Here is a 19,670-nt window from a genome sequence, read left to right as displayed (position 1 = left end):
ACAGCCGATATATTAGCTATTGGTCACGACAATGTCTACCGTTACACACGCTGTCGAGATCACGTGGGGGGGGGGGGGCACGTATATAATCTTCCTACTTTTCTCTGACTCGTTTCTCGAGTGATTCTCACGCTGCTAACCCACACTCGGTCGTCGCCACCGCCTCTGGCTGTGTACCACGATGAAAATCAGGGACGAGGGTGTTCCACTTTTTGAGAACGCGATTCGAGACTCGCGGCTTCGAGCTCAAACAGTGCTTGGAATGGGAGTCTTCGACGCCATTTGGAAATCGAACGATCAAATTTCTTTTCGTTTTTTTTTTTTTTTTAATAATTACAATGGATTTTCACCCGGAATAAGTAATCGATATTTGATGATTGTAATGTTGATTCAATTGATGTTTGATTGGTATAGAACAATTGCATGGGATATAATAACTTCAATCGCTTGTGATTTGTATAAAAGAATTGTTATATCGAATACGATACAGTCGATAAGAATAAAGAAACTGTACGAAAAGTACAAATACTAAATAGATTATAAGCTGTTCTTCTTTTATCTTATTTATGGCGACAATAAGAGATAAGGTCAGTGAGTACAGTTACTGAGAATTTAAAAAATTCTAAACGATACAATTGTTGAATATATTTGTAATATCGTAAATCTTTGGGGTAAATAAGACGATCGATTCTGGAAATTCGAGTTTATTTTGGGAACAAATTAAATTATATACAACAACAATTAATAACAAATTTACTAAAAATTTTACCTGGAAAATCAAGAATCGATTTTCTATGTCCTAAATTACCATTCTTCTCCCGTTATCTAATCTAGTCAGTAAAATGTCTGCCGGTAAAATAAAGCAAAAGTAAAAATGTCGGTCGGCGGAATGTTTGAATTCTATAGAATTTACATATAAATATACGTAAAAGAAGACACGGAAAATATGTAACTGTTGGTGTTCGCAGGTAACCCCAATGACAAGGTTCTGTTCGCAAGATGTCGATCGATGCCGGGTCGCCTCGAGAGGCGACATTCTCTGCGACTTTGGGGATCCGCCAGACGTTTACCCAGAAGCGGAAGTTCACGGTCTTTGCCGCGAAGGCCAGAAAGAAGCGATACTTCGTCGAGCGCGGAATATGCGAGCACCGACAGCGCACCTCATAGTCCAACCAGTGAGTCGAATCGGGGAAGGGATTGTTTTGGTGATGGATGATCATTTAATCGGAACATATTGGCTTTCCACTTGAGGCTATTACTTCGATCTGGATCACGTTCTTTATAAAAGAAAGCATCTCGTTTCGAATTTTATACACAGAAAATTTTCCTCCTTGCTATATTGCACGAAAGAAGATATAAAAAAATATGTTGGAAGATACAAGTACCGAAAGCTTATCGCACTAGCACAAACATTCAGCGTTATAGCTTTTACTTAAAAAATATTATTATTCGAATGAATAATTTTTGAATAATTTTTACTTTCAACGAAATAAACTACCCAACCACGCTTTGCAGCTCTTCCATCTATCTCTGAAAACCTTAAGACGAGTTAGAACGAAAATCCTGACTGAAGAGTATCTGCAGTTCCCCAAGTTCCTAAACCCGCGAACCACAGCTGAGCATTGACCAAAGAACGAAGCTTCTTAGTCACCTTTAGCTGGCAAGCCCTTCCTCGATCCCCGATCTTTCATTACGAAATGCAACATCGGTTCCTCTCTTTTTTCTCAAGGTTTCTCCGGTATTTTTTCAGAGAAAATAGGTCTACTCTCGAGGCTATTCCGACGAAGTACACGAAGAAAGGGTGCACCGCTAATGGGCACGTTCAGTGCTCAGTATCCTCCTACCGAGTGGTTTAATCCACGTGTCGTTCATCTACACAGCGTAGCCACGCAAACGAGAGCCGCTAGCCCTTCGGTGAGTTTTAAATCGGGACGATGCACTCTACTAACGAGAAAAGAAAAAAAAGAAGATAAAAGAAAGAAAGCATCCATGTTTTTGCTCTCGACAGACAGAAATTGAACGCGAACATCGAGATTAAATCGCGCGAAAACTCGAGAGGAGCGAGCCGATTAGCTTAACAACGGAGTAACGTTTTCAGATGATGGAGGGTCTAGCTCAGTCACAGGCCAGTTTCCAAGTATGGGATGATTCGAGCTCGGTGCGATCCGCCACGCTGCCCAGGCGACATCGACGCCAAGCCAGCGGTGATTCCTCTAGTTTATTGGCGAACTCGACGCCCAGAAGTTCCAGACGACATCGATCACCGTGTTCGACAATGCCCAGATCAAAGTGCTCTAGTTTAAGCAGATGTACGTCCAGAGCTTCTGTCCTGCCGCCAAGTACCAACCAAGAACCGTATCAGAGTCGTAATCAAACGCAAAATGGTAAAAATTCGGCGAACTCGTCGCCTAGTAGAAGCGGCGGAAGTTCCGGATCAGTTAGAACTACGAATGCTAGCCCCGCGAAAACGGCCACCCTGGGCAGATCCAGCACGAGACAATCTAATTCTAGACGTCCCAGTCACGATTCCACTGGTAGTGGTACCAAATCAAACGGATCACCTCAGCATAAGGTAATAGGTAGCTTTGATTTAGACACGTGGTGATCGTGCTTCATCTACAGAGTCTGTACGTATCGTTATCCTTAGCTCTATGTATCGATACAGTTTAATTCCTGGATTTCCAAAGTTTCTATTTTATGTGTATTTGAAAATCTGTTTAGTATTAGACGAGTTAAAATCATATTTTATATGATAGCCTAGATCATTTAGGAAGTTTCACTTGCGAATTTTTTCGAGATGACTTCTTATTTGCTCTGAGAAAGTTTTTAAACGTTCGACTTAAAAGCTTAGATTCGTAGACTGCGATGAATTCTAGGACATTCTCAGATTTCTAGAAAGTTTAAAATAGTAAAAAAAAAAAAAAAAAAAATGACGCGAACATAGATGGCTTTACCTACAGAAACGTAGATACACATACATATAATAATGTACGTGATTGTTTGATAAGCGTTCAAAGTTATAAACGTGTGACTATGAATTTCAAATTCATAAACTCTCGAACACAGATTAAACGGAATACCGAATAGCACGTTCTACGTATCTTTGCAGGTTCTACAAAAGACATCATCCGGTCACTCGTCCCACTCCAGTGGAAAGTCGATTTCGAGCGGTAAACTCTCATCGTCGCCGTTGAAAACATCCACGTTACCAGCAAAATCCTCGCCGCTCAAAGTGGTGCAACAAGGATCCTTGACCCCGCTTCAAGAGGCACAAAATTCGATAACTCTACAGGTGTCGACGAATTTAAGTCCGGTCAGTCCATCGCAGGAACAACGTACGATACAGAACAGCGTGACGCTAGCCTCGAATGCGACCAGTACGACAACCATCTCCGGGTCTCCTGGCACAAAGATCTACGTGCAACAGAACAACTCGCCCATGAGATCCGTCATCACGTTTGAAAATGGCACGGTGAAGACCAAAGTAGCTGACAAGGAAACGATGGACTGCAAGGAGAAACAGGATCGGGAATTGATCGGTGAGAAGCTCTATAAGACCAAGATAGACGAGGAGAAGCTATTCAAGTCGAAGCTCGACGAAGAGAAGTTGAACAAGCCGAAGCTGGACGAAGAGAAGTTGATCAAATCGAAGCTCGACGAAGAGAAATTGAACAAGTCGAGCAAGCTCGAACGTCCATCCTCCCTTTACGCTTCCAAAGAGTCGAAACCGAGCCATCTCTTGTCAGAATCCGATAAAGAGAACAAGCCGAAAGCCGACGAGGAAATGCCTAACAAATTGAAACTGACGAATCGCTTGAACAACAGCCAAGCTCATTTAATAGACGGATCGACCAATAACATAGACAAGAATTCTTTGGTCAACGAGCATCCTCCATCCGCGTTAACCAGCATGAAGAATACCAACGATGCCATGAACAACTCAAGGAAATTAAGTTTATCGTTATCGAAGGATGCTTTAAGCTACAGGAACCTTCTTCGTCCGGATTCGAAAAGCAACATTGCGTCGAATCCACCATCGCCTACCAAATCGTTCGATGGCTTCGGCGGATCCTTTAACAACGTCTACATAGAGAATCTGGAAAGTTCGAAGCAGCAAAAAGCGCCGCAAGGTTCGGAACCGAATTTGGAGAAAACGGTCAGTCGAGGTGATCTTTGTTCGTATCCAAGCCTAAGCGACATGCAGGTTCAATTCACTAGCCTAGCAGCGCAAAAGATTCTCAAAGGTTGCCCGATTAACAGCGTGGACACGTTGGTTGAAGTGAACATGGCAGCTGCGGAGAAGCCGAACAACTGCGACGTTACCGTTCACACTGACTTTGGTCTCGTTTAAAGTTTTCTTCTTCGTCGATCATCAGGAAACCGGGCGTGGGTTTTTCACGCGTTTTTCGTACAGTGAAAGGTTGAACTTTAGCACGATGAACTTCTCGGTATCTCGTATGCTTGCGTCGTGGTAGAAATGTTAAATAGCAAACGGAAGAACGCTGTACTGCTTAAGCATATAGAGAGAGCATTGTAACAGTTACCAATAAATAAACGTTTGTTATGTTCATCAAATATAGTATATGTATCGTACGATCGCACGTTATCTCTTACCCCGACAGTTTTCACAATCTGATTATAATATTCACGTTAAACGAATCCCATGCGATTCTCATTGAACATTGTGCTTCCATTTGATCATCTATATGCTTACGCGGCTGAACGTTCGATTATATCGTGTAAAATAAAAGCCAGCCATTCCATAGAGAATATTCGTTAGCTTATTTCTAGTTGCTCATAGCTCAACACTCAACCAATCCGGGGAACTCTATTAATTATCAAGCGTTGATTTAATACGAATTAATTTTATCCGCGTGATATTTAAGTTACAAAGCGATATTTGAATGCTGCTTGCATTGTCGTTTCACCTCATCCATCGTCATTGGCCACTCTCGTTTGAAGATATCGCATTTTTCGAATTATCACACCTTTCATAAAGATGTTTATTAAGAAAGCAAACAAGTAATATTCCTTTGTCAAAAATTATTTTCCATTGTTGCTCTTACATTCAGCTTAAAAATTATTCAGAAAACAATGCATTGCGCGCATCAAATTTCATCGTGCCTCCATTGCCCTTTCATATTCTTTTCTTTTTTGATTCTTGGTTTAGTTTAATATATTACGCAAAATGAACTATAAACGGGTACCACAGCGTCGTAACGTTAGCAGTTTTGCATCGCTTTACCGAGCTAAAGCGATTTGCTAAAGCAATACTTCACGTACGATAGCCTGACAATTTGCCTTACTCAAACGGAAGAAAAAAAGAAGATGATAATATTTTATGCAAATTCCAAATACTGCCAATTTCGTAGCGTCGATTTAGGATAGCGATCAATCTCAAGTCTTCGTGGAAGGTGTAAAAAAAAAACCGATTACGTAACGTGCACCATTCGTTCATCTCGAATTAGTTGTCACAGTGAACGAGCGTCTATAAGCGTTAGACGATATTTTATTTCGGTCAATATGCCAAAGTAGAGAGGCAGCGTAGTGCAGTCAACTTTTTCTAGAGTTTAGGACATAGTTATTGACTACACGAGCTATAATTAACGACTATAATTAAAAAGTTACGGCTATAGATCGTCGTTACAATTATCGTATTCATAATGAAATTCAATTAGAACGGATCAAACTTTTCAAAAGGAAATTCTCACGGATAACAGCTATACGTATAAATTTAATACCTAAATTATGCCCTTTATATATATACCTCTGATAAAACTGCAGTGAAATAATTGGAAGGAATATTTCGATCGGAATCGTCGTTTATAGGAGAAGAGAAAAATGTAAATTTAGATTGAAGTTTGTAGATGTGTAAAACGTTTATACCGAATGAAATAATCGTGACGCGAGAGAGACAAAAGTCAACTGCCTACAATATCACGAAATTCTAGTGACATTACACGTATAACGAAAAGGAGGTGCATTATTTCCCCATTGAGAAAATAAGCGGTACCATTTTATTCATTAGAGCAATGGTAAATCTAAGTGCCAAAACCGTTAATAGTACTTAAAATCGCCTTAAAACACTCGCAGCGCGACCTCATGACGTGATATGACAACGAAGTCGCGATGTAAACGAGTTGTCCGTGTAACGTTCGAATTACATTATTCATCTTAAAAACGTCAAACACGTAGTCGTAAGATGGTAAACGAAACTGGGCCCTCATGAATGGTCCTTGCTTTGTACATTTCGTACGTTGTATTACCGATTAACCGATGGTAATTTCGATAAACCTCTGAGTCTTCCAGTTTTTGTGGAAAATGGAACGACAGCGACCGTGTTACGTCCTTATTTCTTATCAAAACTAACTTGTAGAGTACTTGTGTAATCTTGTTCTTAATAATTATAACAACGAAAGCGTATGATAATAAAGAAGATAAAAAAATACATACTCCTGTTATTTTTCAACCCGACAGTTAACAGATTAATAGATTTAATATAATTAATGAATTAATACCTATTAGTCTTTCTTTTATGATCTCTAATATAAAAATCAAGTGATCGAAAAGTAAACGTTAAGGATGCACAAGAAAATAGAAATGTAAATGAAAACTAAATGATATATCGAATAGAGTGCAAAATGGATTGAAAGATTCGGCTACATAGATTTGATTACATTATATTATATGGAACAATCCTTACACAAAGCTATAGAACTGCTAATACTAGATGTTTTTTAAATCTTAGTAGTAAAGACGAGAGCACTCATAAACCGATATACTTTTTCTCATTTTAGTGCTTGATGCTATTTCCAACATTTCCAATTTAATAGAGAACAACAGCTGGTTCAAAAGATATGGTTTTCTGATCGATTCGGCAATTCTTCCAAATCATTAACAGTCGAAAGCAGTGTCCACACATTTTTGTATCTTCGCCGCACGTTTAACTCTTGAAACATATCAATTAATGGATTCAATGAAGCGTGTAATAGCTATTACTATAATAACTCATTCATAACTACGACAAATCGTTCACTTATCGATTCAACTGTTTGCTAGTAGCACATACATACGTTTCATAAATGTGTTTATCGTGAAATTACCGATTTGGTCGCTTTCTAGCTAATCTATCTTTTACAATATGATGTACCCAATATCTTCTGTTGATTCTTTTTCTACGACGGCCGGTAATACCAAAACATAATAAAAAATGTGTTTACATCCATCTTGCCTGGCAAACAACAGAATAGACGAACAAATAAAGTATAAGCATATGCTGTAAAATTACCGAATCAGTCAAAAACCGTATCATCTGAGCGAGTTATAAGCTGATAACGCTGGTAATGACAGGAATTAAAACTAAGTGTCATCATTGACTAATCGTCGATCATAGATGTATATACATACTTTACCAATCACAATATATTCTACCGTACCAACCACCAACCTTACCATTTTAATGTCATTCCCGACATTACCGATTTAGTGTAGAATAAAATTATTGACCTCGTCTATAATACCACTGACGAAAAATTCTATATACTCGTATACTGTATACTATAGACTCGTCTGTGATAATATTAAAATTTTAGACAGCATTTATAATTGTCATATGTAATTGAAACTAATTATATGTAAATTATAGATAAGATAAATTATACATATCTTTGTATAATATAAAAATCGACAATTCTTTAAATTGTTTAAGATATTACCATAAGAGAGTTATAACAAAGTCAAACGATACCCAATCACAGATATACAGGACCTCTTTATGAAATAGTGAACCACTATTTAGGTAGGTAATTTCAACATTAACATATGTGTTACTCAGAATAATACTGATGTATCTGCAATCTTATCATAAACGAAACCATATTACATGTTGAAGACAATTTTAAAGTATAGTTATAACAAGGAAATATCTCCACGTATACTACTTTAATTATTTAATTAGGTCAATAATTTTAAAAGAGATGATATAGTTTTGCGTTAAATATTTGGTAATATTCAATATTTCACAAAAGCTTGTTTTTCAATATCAATACTGAATATATTTCGATTCTACTAAGCTTATATTAATATCGTATCAGACATCAGACATAAAATTAGTATTACTAAAGAACGCGATATGGACAACAGGATCCCATCCTGAACTGATAAAACACAAAGAGGAAATGTTACTACTCACGGGTATAATAAATACCCGTGACCACTATGCTCGTTCAAAGAATCTACGTAATGCAACTAGACGGCGGTCTCGATTCAAACCTTTTACCCTAAGACATGATTGATCAACCAGAGGAACAAAAATGTATGCAACTTACGATTAGATGCGGAGAATGTTGTTATCAATGTTGCTGTGGCCCAGAAGAAACCGTCATCAAAGCATCGAACTTTATCGTAGATGCGGAGGTTGTGAAAAGTCTTTGATAAAAAAGAACGAGACTCTATTAAATTCATTTTAGTTTTAATAAACATTAAAATTGTAATAACGGTAAAAATTGTAATTCTAACCTAAAAGCTTGAATCTAACTAAAAATGCAAATTCTAATGATTTCTAAAGTATACTAAACGTTCCTATTTTACAGCTTAATATTGAGATTTTAAAATTACATTAAGGTTTTATTACAATAAAAAAACAAAGATTTAAAGCTTCCAAAATTATTTTTTTCATCAGATCACAGAGAGTAAAATAAATTAAAAACTTACCATTTTTAAGTTATGCAGGGGATGGATCCTTTTGAGAGAGGTTTTGAGTTTCTGAGAAAACGAATACTTAAAAAGTTATATATTATGAATTATTTAAAAACAAAAATAAAAGACTACTACTAACGCGGCCATTTGAATTATAATCGACGAACAAACACTGACTGTAATTTCGCGAATGAATTGTATTTTTCATACGATATATTGTAGATACAATTAACTGTACCCCTAATTGTATTTACGATACAATTAATTAGAGCTAATGTGTAGACACTGACTCCACTGACCGCACCGCGCACGATCACAAACAGTCTCTGAAACAAAAATAAAGCCATATTAGTAGGAAAGCAGAGGCAAGCACGAAATCAAGTAAAAAAATAAAATCTAGTAAGGTATATTGTTCTTACATTTATTTAAAAAAATACAACTAAATGTGCCAATTAATTATTAGTTACTTTTCATCAATATAAAATATAATGTTTAAAATTTATTTTTTATTCAATTCATTATTTAAGAATTCTAAAATATTTCTTGCTACTTCCGAATATTTATAAATATTTTCAAGAATTCAATTGTGAATATTTAGTATGAAAATTCAAAACATATCTGCTATTAATAAATTTTGTCACGTTTGATAAATACCTGATAATGCTTGCAATGAAAAAATATTATGAAATAATATTCTATAACACTTCACAAACGTTGGATCTAACATTAAGATCGAAACTTGTCCATAGTCACCTACCATTGCAACTCTTTTGTAAAAGTAATAAATATTATTAACAAAAATTAGAAATAGCAAAATATACGTATGTATATCTTAAATATGAAAGAATGATTTCTTTAATCTTCTCTATTTTCATCTTGGTATTCTTAAAGTGAAACTACTTATCACTTAATTGTAGTATATGCGAGTTAATTACACAATATCAATTTTGTATTATTACATACTGATTACTATGAAATAGTACATACATTCATAAATTACAAATATAGTTATAAAATGTTGCTATAAATGCACATATATAGGTTTGCCTCTATCATAATAACTCAACATTACCAAATCTGCTTTGAAAATGATCGAATTCGCTATTAATCATCCGTGACATTTATGTTGCAAAATTTTTATTCCTTTAGTTATTCACGTAATCATATTATCATAATCACCATAATCACAAATCTATACTAAACAAAATTAATGATAATAAGATAAAGCTACATGAAGTACATAATAATAGCCATCCTTTGTCAGAAATTCGTAATACAAGGATGATTCGATCAATCAGAAAGCAAAAACGATAAACGATTAAATAAACGTATAGTAAGTAATTAAATAAAGCAGATGAAAGTGTATAAATATACTTACAAAGCGGTTAACGACGCATGTTAGATGCGGTTAAACATCTTAACTACTGTTTACAACGACGCACTAATACTGCGCGCCAAACGTACGCGCGGGAATTGTTGGGGAAGTGGTACGAGCTTGTACGAAATACGCACATATGTATTTTTCTATATATATGTGCACACAAATTTAATTTGATACGACCAATAGGAAAGAAGCAAATTGACTTCGAGAAAACTGCGCAATTTTACTTATTTTCAATTTTATACTAATATTAAATGAAATATATAGTAGTGTTTAAATAAGCACGTTGTAACTAAATGAAGTTGATAGAATAATATAAATGCTTACAAAATTCCAAATCATCGAATTGACTCAATTTTTTAACATTCTGCTTACATACGTAGTTATTATAATTATATTTTCGATATTATTAATAGCACGAACATTATATCAATTCTTTTATTTCTATTTTAATTACTACGAAAAATAAATGAATTCGCACCAAAATTTTTTTTCTTTCGTAACATCACTACATTTAAGTATAGCAGGTGTAATGTTCCACTTTAATTAAATAAAATAACATAAGTGCTTAAATTAATAATAATTGATATTGTCTTCCAAATATTAGTACCTCGAAATATTATTATAAATATTAGAGAACTAATATAATATTAATTTTAATATTAGGAATATATTACTATTTGAAAAACGATATTAAGATAAGAACTATTTTAATACAGTCCGGTCTAGATCATCCTAAATTATTTACGAAATCCTTCGATAATCTAGAGTGGACTGACATACCTCTCGGAGACGCCATGGGAAATCGTGCGATATCTCGGGAACATCACAGGATGCGTTTGTTTTAGCTTTAGTTAATCATAAGATAGATACATATGTTAAGTTCATCGTGAGTCCATTCCGTACAATGATACGCTTATTTAATTTGGAACAAAACATAAAAATCTCTTCTGTCTTGCCCCATGCATTTATCACATAAGTCGATTTTGCGATTTATGGGTTCGCAATCGCTCAATTCCTTCGAATTATTACGTGGCGTACTCGCTCGTGCGTATTTCAGAAACGCACGAATCAGCGTGCACTTGACAACCTCTTGTATTCATAAATCGCTCCACCCCTTATTTAGATGACTGCTCAATGATTATTCGCGGTTTGAATCGAGTCGCAGGAGTTCTCATCACGACCATGGTGCTTACAGAGTCCAATTGAGGATCCTACCCGATTGGTACTTCGGTACTCGGACAGGGTTAAGACCAGTAATTTGATGTCCTTCGTAATCCTGTTCAGTAGTTCATCCCACCGGGAGTGAACCCCACTTGTTCAGTCGAGGACTAGTGCTTCGTAATCCTATTTGGTGGTTCCTCCTATCGGAAGTTCGACTTGTTTAGTTGGAGTGTGTCATACTTCTATGTGTACACGAAGGCAAAATTAAAATTTTGCTATATTTAATAGATACCTGAAAATTTTTAATGTTTGCTCTTCTTTATATTACCTCGATCCTCGACTAATCTACCACAGTATCATCAGTCGGCAGCTCCAACAGTGGATCGTGTAAGTTTCGAATAGCGAGACAAGAATCGTGTGATGGTCAATCCTGGAATCCCCCGTTGAAACTTGGAGGTCTCTTGTGATACCGAATGCTGTCAGCGAATTATTGTACAATGCTTTTATAGCGTGGGAGATAGATGTTGCGTAATGTATGCGTCCTTTTAAGTTTTAAGTTTAAGTATTAGTTCTGACTCTCAGCTTAAAAGCGTACAACATGCAATTCGTGTCATAGCTTTAATTAATCATACAATAAATATTCGTTAATAAATTATTAGCACCAGTTGTAGAACACCGTGAGATATTGCAGGGACATCCTGGGGTACCTGTATTATATAGTATAATTTCTTAAATTTCGTTGTAAGTTAAAGTCTTTGATATGAAAAGCTGCCAGTATGGCCACGTCCTAATGTACACTAGATTGATATCTATCTAATATCTATTTTTAGTTTAGTTTTACATTTAAATAGGTTTTAATTCTAAGATCTAAATTACGTTAATCTTAAGCCTGATTGTTGGACGGCGTGAGGCAACGGGGGACTTACTTTTTGTTTTATGTATAAATTTTAACCTTAGTCTTAAGTCTTACTTTCAAATCTTACTTTTAAGTTATTTCGTTAGTCTTAAGCCTTAGTTTTAGTATATTTATGAAGATTGGAGTACTTGATCGATACCTTTATCCACACAAGCAAGTTGTTGATGATTCTTTTGCTCTTTTCGTTTGTGCGCAATTTATCTATTTGAGTTATCCATAAATTGTATTGTGAGTTTCTTAGGTAGAAGTATGTAGAAGTGTAAAATTCCATACTTCGTTTACAATTACACCATATCCTGATTCGTATTCTATTTGTAATTTCATAGTAAACTTTACCTTTAATTCAAATCACTATACTATATCGAATTGATAGTGACGCATGTAACACAAAAATGGTAGAGGGTACGAGTGAGACCTACAAAAAAGCATTGCATATCACATTTATGCTGTTCTTAGCACAGAGATATAGAGATAGAGTATGCGAGTCATACGTTACCGTGTAAGTGGGTGCGATATGGGAATCGAAAAAGAACGCTGCGCAGAGACTCTTTCTGTTCTTGTTGAATCAAATATACATACTGACACCAGTCGTTGTTCTAGGTTCGGTGCAGATGAGAAAAAGAAAAAATAATCACTCTTGTCCGCTCGATATCGTTGCTATCATATGTCTTTCTTCGTTTTCCTATTAAGAACAACAATGGCAGATATAACAGATCGCAAAGGGATTGCGCGGTAAAATGCCGCTCATCTGCACGGAGACTTCGTCAATGATGTCACGTATATTCTGTTCTTTGTCAATGCTTTAGCCACAGATGGTTAGCACCCTCGCAATTTGTTTTGATCGATCGGTATTTCAGAACATGAGACACAGAGTCCCGTAAGATGCCAGGTCAATTTCGTGCCTCATCTGTAATGGTACTGCTAATAGAAGAACCAAATCTGAAATACCGATAGTAGCAAAGTTTATCAATATACAAAAATAAAACATACAGATAAAAATACATAATTTCTAGATAAGTTTACAACCTTATATTCAAACTACAGATTTTTAATTATATTATCGTTCACAATCTATTAAGTGTACTTGCTTCTTTTAATCTATTCCAAACATATATTAAATATATATATAGTACATCCTAAATTAAAATAGCCTTAGTTCTATGACAAATTTTCCCTTTGTTATTCTTAACTTGGCAAATTGAGTAAAGTAACAGGATTTACTTTATTTCATTCAAACTTCAATAAATTGTACTTACAATTATCCTGGTAAAACCAAGAAAGTTCAAACTCATTGACCGTAGAACCGTTTAACTTTATCCCATCGACAAATCCCGTAAGAAAGCTTGCACGTGAGATTCTTTCGGCGGCTGGAGCACTTTCGCACAAAAGTAATGGCTATACAATAAGAATCGAACGCATTAGTTAATCCCGTTTCCGCTTTCCTTCCTAATTGCTTAAATTGCCGGAAAAGTTTAAGCGAAGCTGAGGCCACGCAAGCGCACTGAGGCGCGCACGCTGCGCCACTACCACTCTGTTAGGTAAGGTTAGATTAGATTCTACATCGTTTTCCAACCCTCTCCTCATGTTCAGTACACCCCAAGCTATCACTGCGGTCGGTAGGTTTCACCTGTATAATCACATCGACGAATGCACGCGCACACATTTACACACGCGCACGTTCGTGTATTTGTTTATACGCTTGCACGATCGCGTATTCGTTTTGTTGAACATCGATCTACGCGTCAATCTAAGTTATCAATTAGATCGGTGGTGGGTAACTAAATGAAAAGATGAATCCGTCACTTTTAAATACAGTTTGAACGATTCGAATTTTGTCCAAACTGCCGTCAAAAAATTGCGTAATTTCTTAGATATACGGTCTTCTTTTTCATAAATCGAGAAACGTATTAGTAGACTAATGCGAAGATGCTTAAGAAATTTTGGTTGGACTAAACAAACTCGCGTAGTGTTGTCGCGGCGGTGGTTGTGAAAGTGGCCGTGAAGATTGTTACTACAAAGCAGTCTCGACGGAACTAATCACACAGGGTGAGTAAAATAATTCGTAGTTCACAAGATTAATGTTTACTCTCGAACTATCTAAAACTTTTTCGCGTGGGAGCACGAGGATACTAAACTCGTGCTCCCTTAATGTAACTGATTTAAAGGTCTATGACTCAAGTACTTCGGAAGTTTCGCACAAACTAGCTCCCATAATAAATTTTTACTTAAATCAAGCTATACACCGGTTTTTTTTAAGGATTTTACGGTCCTTTAATTTAGTGGAAGGTTCGCGTACAATTCACCGTGGGTTCGTACTCACACGTGAAACTATCGTCACGATTTTATCAAGTCCACCGTGCAATCGTGTTTCAATCATGCATCGGCTAACTCAACAACAACACTGCGAGCACAACAGGGAAACCTCGAGCAAATACGAAACGAAAACTCATCGGTTTAAATGTAACCGTGCACCGGTGGTTATAAATGTCGTAAAAGAAAAATAAACCGACAGCTTTCGTTCATGATACAATCGGTCCTATTAGTAGATCACGTAATCAAAAAATGCGTAAATAAAAGCACCAACGTCAGAAACGTGGTAGTGACCAGAAAAATCATGTGAAGTAGAGAAATGTAGGGTAATGAAAAATAAAATGAGATATCATAGTCCAGGATGAATTGATATAGAACAATTCCTCGATCCTGGCTGCGAGTACCTGGCCGCGTGGAATGAACACGTAGAGGCAGCTGCATATCTGTAATCACGCAGGTGTGAGTGACATCTACGAATATCTGAGCATGACGCGCAGGCGCCTCCACCTGTAGATACGCGAGGCTAAATACTAGATTTATCCGTCGGTGGAACAGACCGCTCGACGGAGTATGCGGATCAATAGAATTATCTTTTTTTTCCTTTTCTCGCAAAATAACGGATCCTTTTACCCTGCACTTTTTACCATTTGGTCCCAACGTTCGGGGTCACGGAATCATACAGCGCACCGTCGTGCGTTGTAGCTTGCAGAGAACTAACTAACGACGAGAAGATCGATAAAATTACGTATCTCATTGAAAGAGTTCGCATTCGTGTCGCTCCTACTCTTTTCTTTTACTCGCCATAAGGAAACTCGATCCCTCGATCGTAGACATCGTGGAATTGTTCTTCTTTGAACGACTCATCCTTTTGCTTTCGACTACTTCAACGATCCACATCAAGGGAGAAGTATCTTGGAGATAGAAAGATGCTTTCTCACGATTTTCATTTGTGTCGATTGAAAGAAAGGAATACATGATCTCTTGGCGTATCGAAGTATGTGACGAGAAAATGAAGCAACATTCGCTATATATGATATATTTCCGGATTTTGACAAACGATCTTTAAGAAAATAAATTTTGCAAGCTAAGACTGTCGCTTAAAAGGCAATTTAAGTCTCTTTCGAGAAATATTTTTTTTTATTAAAATTCATCCGTCGTTCGCTAGAACGAAAATTAATTTGGATGCGGAAGAAAATATAGGCAAAATACGTGGTATCATCGTCGTTTAGTTGTTCTTACGATAGAGACTTGTTTAATCAAAACCACTGATGTTTTTATTTATTCAACTCCATACAATACATGCCTGTGTATCGAATAGCGATACACTAGAAGGCAAATAATCGATCTGCTGCAAAAATTTTGATAGTTGCCACAAAATGTTCTCTTCTAAATAAACAAATAGTCGAGCGTTTTATTTTCAAGGCATATAAAGGATGAAAAATCCGAGTGATCTCGTTAAACAATTTCACAGGGTCTGGCTTGGGCGACAGTTACAACTACAATACTGTTCGTTTCACCGTCGCATTTCCCTCGTATTATCTCGTGCTCATTGCTGTCGTGGCCGTTTTCATTGTTCTTATTATTGTTTCCCATGCACGACGACGATCCCTCCATTAATATCACGGCCACCGCCAACTCCCGCCCACATCCCCCAGCGTCATTAACATTAGCATTTTTATGATTATTAAGGTCCATAAGCATTATTATTTTCGCTGGTGGTTTCTGGAGACGGGAAAACACAAGCGGAACGCATCACAGTGTTCCGTTATGAATTGCATTACCTTTTCAAAACAGCCATGCATTATACATACGTACGCAGGAGCCACATGCAAAACGATAATGCCACCCCCGTGGTCCAGCTGTGCCGGTCCTGGACGCGTGAAATGTGCAACACGGAATAGAAGAAAATAGGGAAACGCGATGGAATAGACGTCTGTCGGCCGTACAATGGTCGCCGTCGGGTCAAAAGTTCAGAACTTTTGTCATGTAACTACATATGTAGCTGAACTAGGAGTCGTATTGATCTCGAGCGAGAGCTGGACGAACAAAGTTCTTGGAGATTTAACGAGAGGCTCTTGGCGATGAGCTGCTTTCCAAACAATACTTCGTATGCGCTACTAGGAAGTCCGAACGAGCGCGCTTATGCTCGAAAGTAACTCCGTGCACCGCACACCACCGATTCGCACATCGCGTCGCTCGCCAACTTGCAACCTATCCTCTTTCCTTCCCTTTCTTCCTCTTCTTTTTTTTTTCGAGCCGAGTCGGCTTTGAGTCGCCACTGCTCTCTACGCCATTATCACCGGCTTTTTGGTCGCCTTCGGAGCTCGATCCACATAATGCCTACGCTTTTACCTCCCTTTACGACCTACGAAACGAGCCGGAAATGTCACAGCCGCGGTTTGTCGTTCCCTTCTATTCTGGTTGCGCTTTAGCGCACGGTGTAATGTCTCCTTTGATCGTCTCTCAGTGGATCTCGCGTTCTTCCTTCCCTTTTGCTAGATTAAACCTCGAACTGTTGCTTCGAAAGTCGATCGTGATGATGCTTTTCCTTCTTTGATTCCATCGCAATATTCTATTTCCATGATGCAGTTTCAAGGGGCGAGCGTGTATTTTACGGACAACAGTTGGTCATTCGCCTCTGTTTTACCTTGTATATATGGGATCAGTAAGTAATAATGAAACCTGGACAGCTGCTGGTAAACTTTATTGGTGTATAAGTGTAATTAAAATTTTAGTAAATGTGAGCATGAAATTGAGCGATCTAGTGTAATACTACTATATAATACTATGTAATTATACCCGTAAATATACGTAAATTATACGTGCGTATAAATTCTTTTTTTAAAGACATATTTCGAAATAAGACCCGCTAATGCATAACTTAGGCACACGCTAACGCCTAATAACTAGTCTGATGTATCACCGTCAAGGCGTTAAGCTGTGCAAGACTGTGACCATATTTATAGTTATTGTAAGCCCGTACCGCGCTGTACAATCATAATTCTCTTCTAATTAAATCGTTAACTCCGCTGCAACGCGCTTCTTTTCAGTGACTCGAATTTTGTTGGCAGTAAGTAATTCAAGAATAGTTAGTAGCATATATGAAGGAAGCTTACAAATTAGAAACGTAGAAATGCATATGGTCAAAAGAAGAACAATGAAACAAAGTAAATCTGATTTTTCCAGTCGTATCGGATCAACGAACGATCTTTCTCTGTACATATATGCGATTCAAATTTATTCCATCGCTTCGAGGCGACGGTAAAAGACACATCAGAGGCGCGCACAGACAGAATGTGTCTTATCGATCCGTTCTATTGCTAAGGTCATAACAAATTCATAGAGGAAAATACTCGACGATGCCGAGGGAATGGCAGAAATACACGGTGCATAGTGTGAGGACGCAGACACTGATTTCATCTCTTATCGTTAATCAATACACGAGAGAATTACCGGAGAAACGTAGAAAAGTGATTCTCCGCGAAATCGTTTCCGACTAAGGTATAACCGTGATTGAAGGTAATCGGAATCGATAAATGTTATGTCCGAATAGGATCGTAAAAAAAACGTTAATTTTTCATGACATCCTTGTTTGAATATAAATACCCTTAGCTCGATATGAGAGCAATGATTCATCCCTCTGTTTGAGCTACTTTGCATTTTAATTTAGACGACAAATTTTCCCCAACGAATTATTGCGTGATTTTTTAGAAATACATTTTTACATCTCTGAAATATAACATTCATCGATTACCATTTTCCATTTTTAGCGCATTCTTCTTCCAAAACGATGATACTGCGTAGCTAATAAAAAACTAGTCTCTACGCTGTTATTATCGGCTACCTATCATCCAAGAATAACTGTCGAAGATAAAAATACTATAGGCCAGTAGCCGTACATACGGTGAAACAATGTCCTGTCCAGCTATAAATATGAAAAGTCGCTATAACTGCGCTGCCTTCGTGTCATACTTATGGAAACTCGTAGTGTATTTTTGCCCGACTTTACGATAGCCTGTAGTTTCGTGCAATGTTTTCTTTCTTTCTTTTTTTCCTTTCCTCTCTGTCTGCCTAAAAATAAACGGGGGTGGTACCAACGGTAATCTAAAACATAGATGAACAATATCGTAGAACGAACACGTGGAGAGCAGAAATGCCGCCGGTATTTATAAAGCGTGTAATCTATGCGCGATATCTATCGCGTAGCTAATACAAATCTGCGAAATATTACACGATTGCAAACACGACCGGTTACGTGTTTTCTCAGTACGGCGAGCAGCCAGCATGTAATTACTACATCGTTAAAGCTTCAGTAACCGTTGTTGCACCGATAATTAATTTCCGCCGTTTCGTTGAATAATTCGCGCGATATGCAAACGCCGCGTGTCGGAACGCGACGAGTGAAAGTGGCTGCCGCGTGTACGCAAAATACGCGCGACCATCATTACCGAACACGGACCAATAATGATCACCTGATGAAAATTTACACGAGTCTCATGCATACCGAACGCGGAACGTGCCGAAATTATCTGAAATCGTTTCGTTTTCGACGATTGCATGCTCGTTAATTAACATTGGTTTAGGCTCGATTAGAAGCGTTTTGCCTCTGATTAATCGATATTAAAGTCTATTTATTGCCGAGAAATTGACGCTTATTTCTCGATAATTCTACGAAAGAAGTGACATTTTAAGGGACAAAGAGATGAACAACACAGACTATCAACCGGAAATAACCGTGCTGTATATGGGTGTACGCCCGAATACATAGGCTAAACACGGTTCATTATTGCAGCATTCATTACGTACCTTCCGAAACGACGACCCTTCGTTGGTGCTTTCACCGTTAAAGCAAGGTAGAACAAGGTCGCTTTTCGACAACTCTTACAGACTTCTTGAATAAATGAACAACGCGATGCGTAACAAGCCCCGCTATCGTATTTTCGAAAATGCTCTTAAAACGTTACTTTTCACGTTCAGAAATATAGTAGTATAGTACATGGTATCGAATAAATAATTTTCACGTCCTATATAACGCTGTGGCAGAATTTGGAGCTTGCAAACGGTGAACCGTGTTTAAAGTTTGTTGTCAGCTCAGCGCTGACGGTTGTGTATGCTACAACGGGAAATTCGTAAAGTTCCTTGGTAAAGTAAGCCTTATTTCGTTTCATTTGCAAATGCTATTTGCATTTCGAGACGAACTTC

General features: G+C 37.4%; 2 protein-coding genes and 1 long non-coding RNA gene across 6 annotated transcripts in view; 2 read left to right on the top strand and 1 right to left on the bottom strand.

Moving 5' to 3' along the window:
- knockout (Stork-head domain-containing protein knockout) overlaps window positions 1–4,770 on the top strand; it is a 109,719-nt gene extending 104,949 nt beyond the window's left edge. For 3 of the 4 annotated variants that reach the window (XM_069122887.1, XM_069122889.1, XM_069122888.1), the window contains exons 5-8: window positions 969–1,175; window positions 1,730–1,914; window positions 2,099–2,572; window positions 3,110–4,770. In XM_069122887.1, the coding sequence (XP_068978988.1) occupies window positions 969–1,175; window positions 1,730–1,914; window positions 2,099–2,572; window positions 3,110–4,351 (2,108 nt within the window). In that variant the 3' untranslated portion in view covers window positions 4,352–4,770. The remainder of the gene's footprint in view (window positions 1–968; window positions 1,176–1,729; window positions 1,915–2,098; window positions 2,573–3,109) is intronic. The other variant, XM_069122890.1, reaches the window with a different exon arrangement.
- Window positions 1–10,317, bottom strand: part of LOC138185022 (uncharacterized) — a 228,006-nt gene extending 217,689 nt beyond the window's left edge. Inside the window, exons 1-3 of the long non-coding RNA XR_011174494.1 lie at window positions 10,076–10,317; window positions 8,713–9,023; window positions 8,328–8,427 (exon numbers count right to left, since the gene is read on the bottom strand). This is a non-coding gene — a long non-coding RNA (uncharacterized LOC138185022). The remainder of the gene's footprint in view (window positions 1–8,327; window positions 8,428–8,712; window positions 9,024–10,075) is intronic.
- A 3,447-nt stretch (window positions 10,318–13,764) lies between these two features.
- Fstl5 (follistatin-like 5) overlaps window positions 13,765–19,670 on the top strand; it is a 47,337-nt gene continuing 41,431 nt past the window's right edge. The window contains exon 1 of the mRNA XM_069123595.1: window positions 13,765–14,204. The gene's annotated coding sequence lies outside the window, so the exon portion shown is untranslated. The remainder of the gene's footprint in view (window positions 14,205–19,670) is intronic.

This window comes from Bombus flavifrons, chromosome 11 (genome assembly GCF_040668555.2).
Source record: "Bombus flavifrons isolate JBK064 chromosome 11, iyBomFlav1_principal, whole genome shotgun sequence".
Taxonomy (NCBI): domain Eukaryota; kingdom Metazoa; phylum Arthropoda; class Insecta; order Hymenoptera; family Apidae; genus Bombus; species Bombus flavifrons.
The sequence above is the reverse complement of the archived record's forward strand: the minus strand, read 5'-3'. Positions and strand labels throughout refer to the sequence as shown.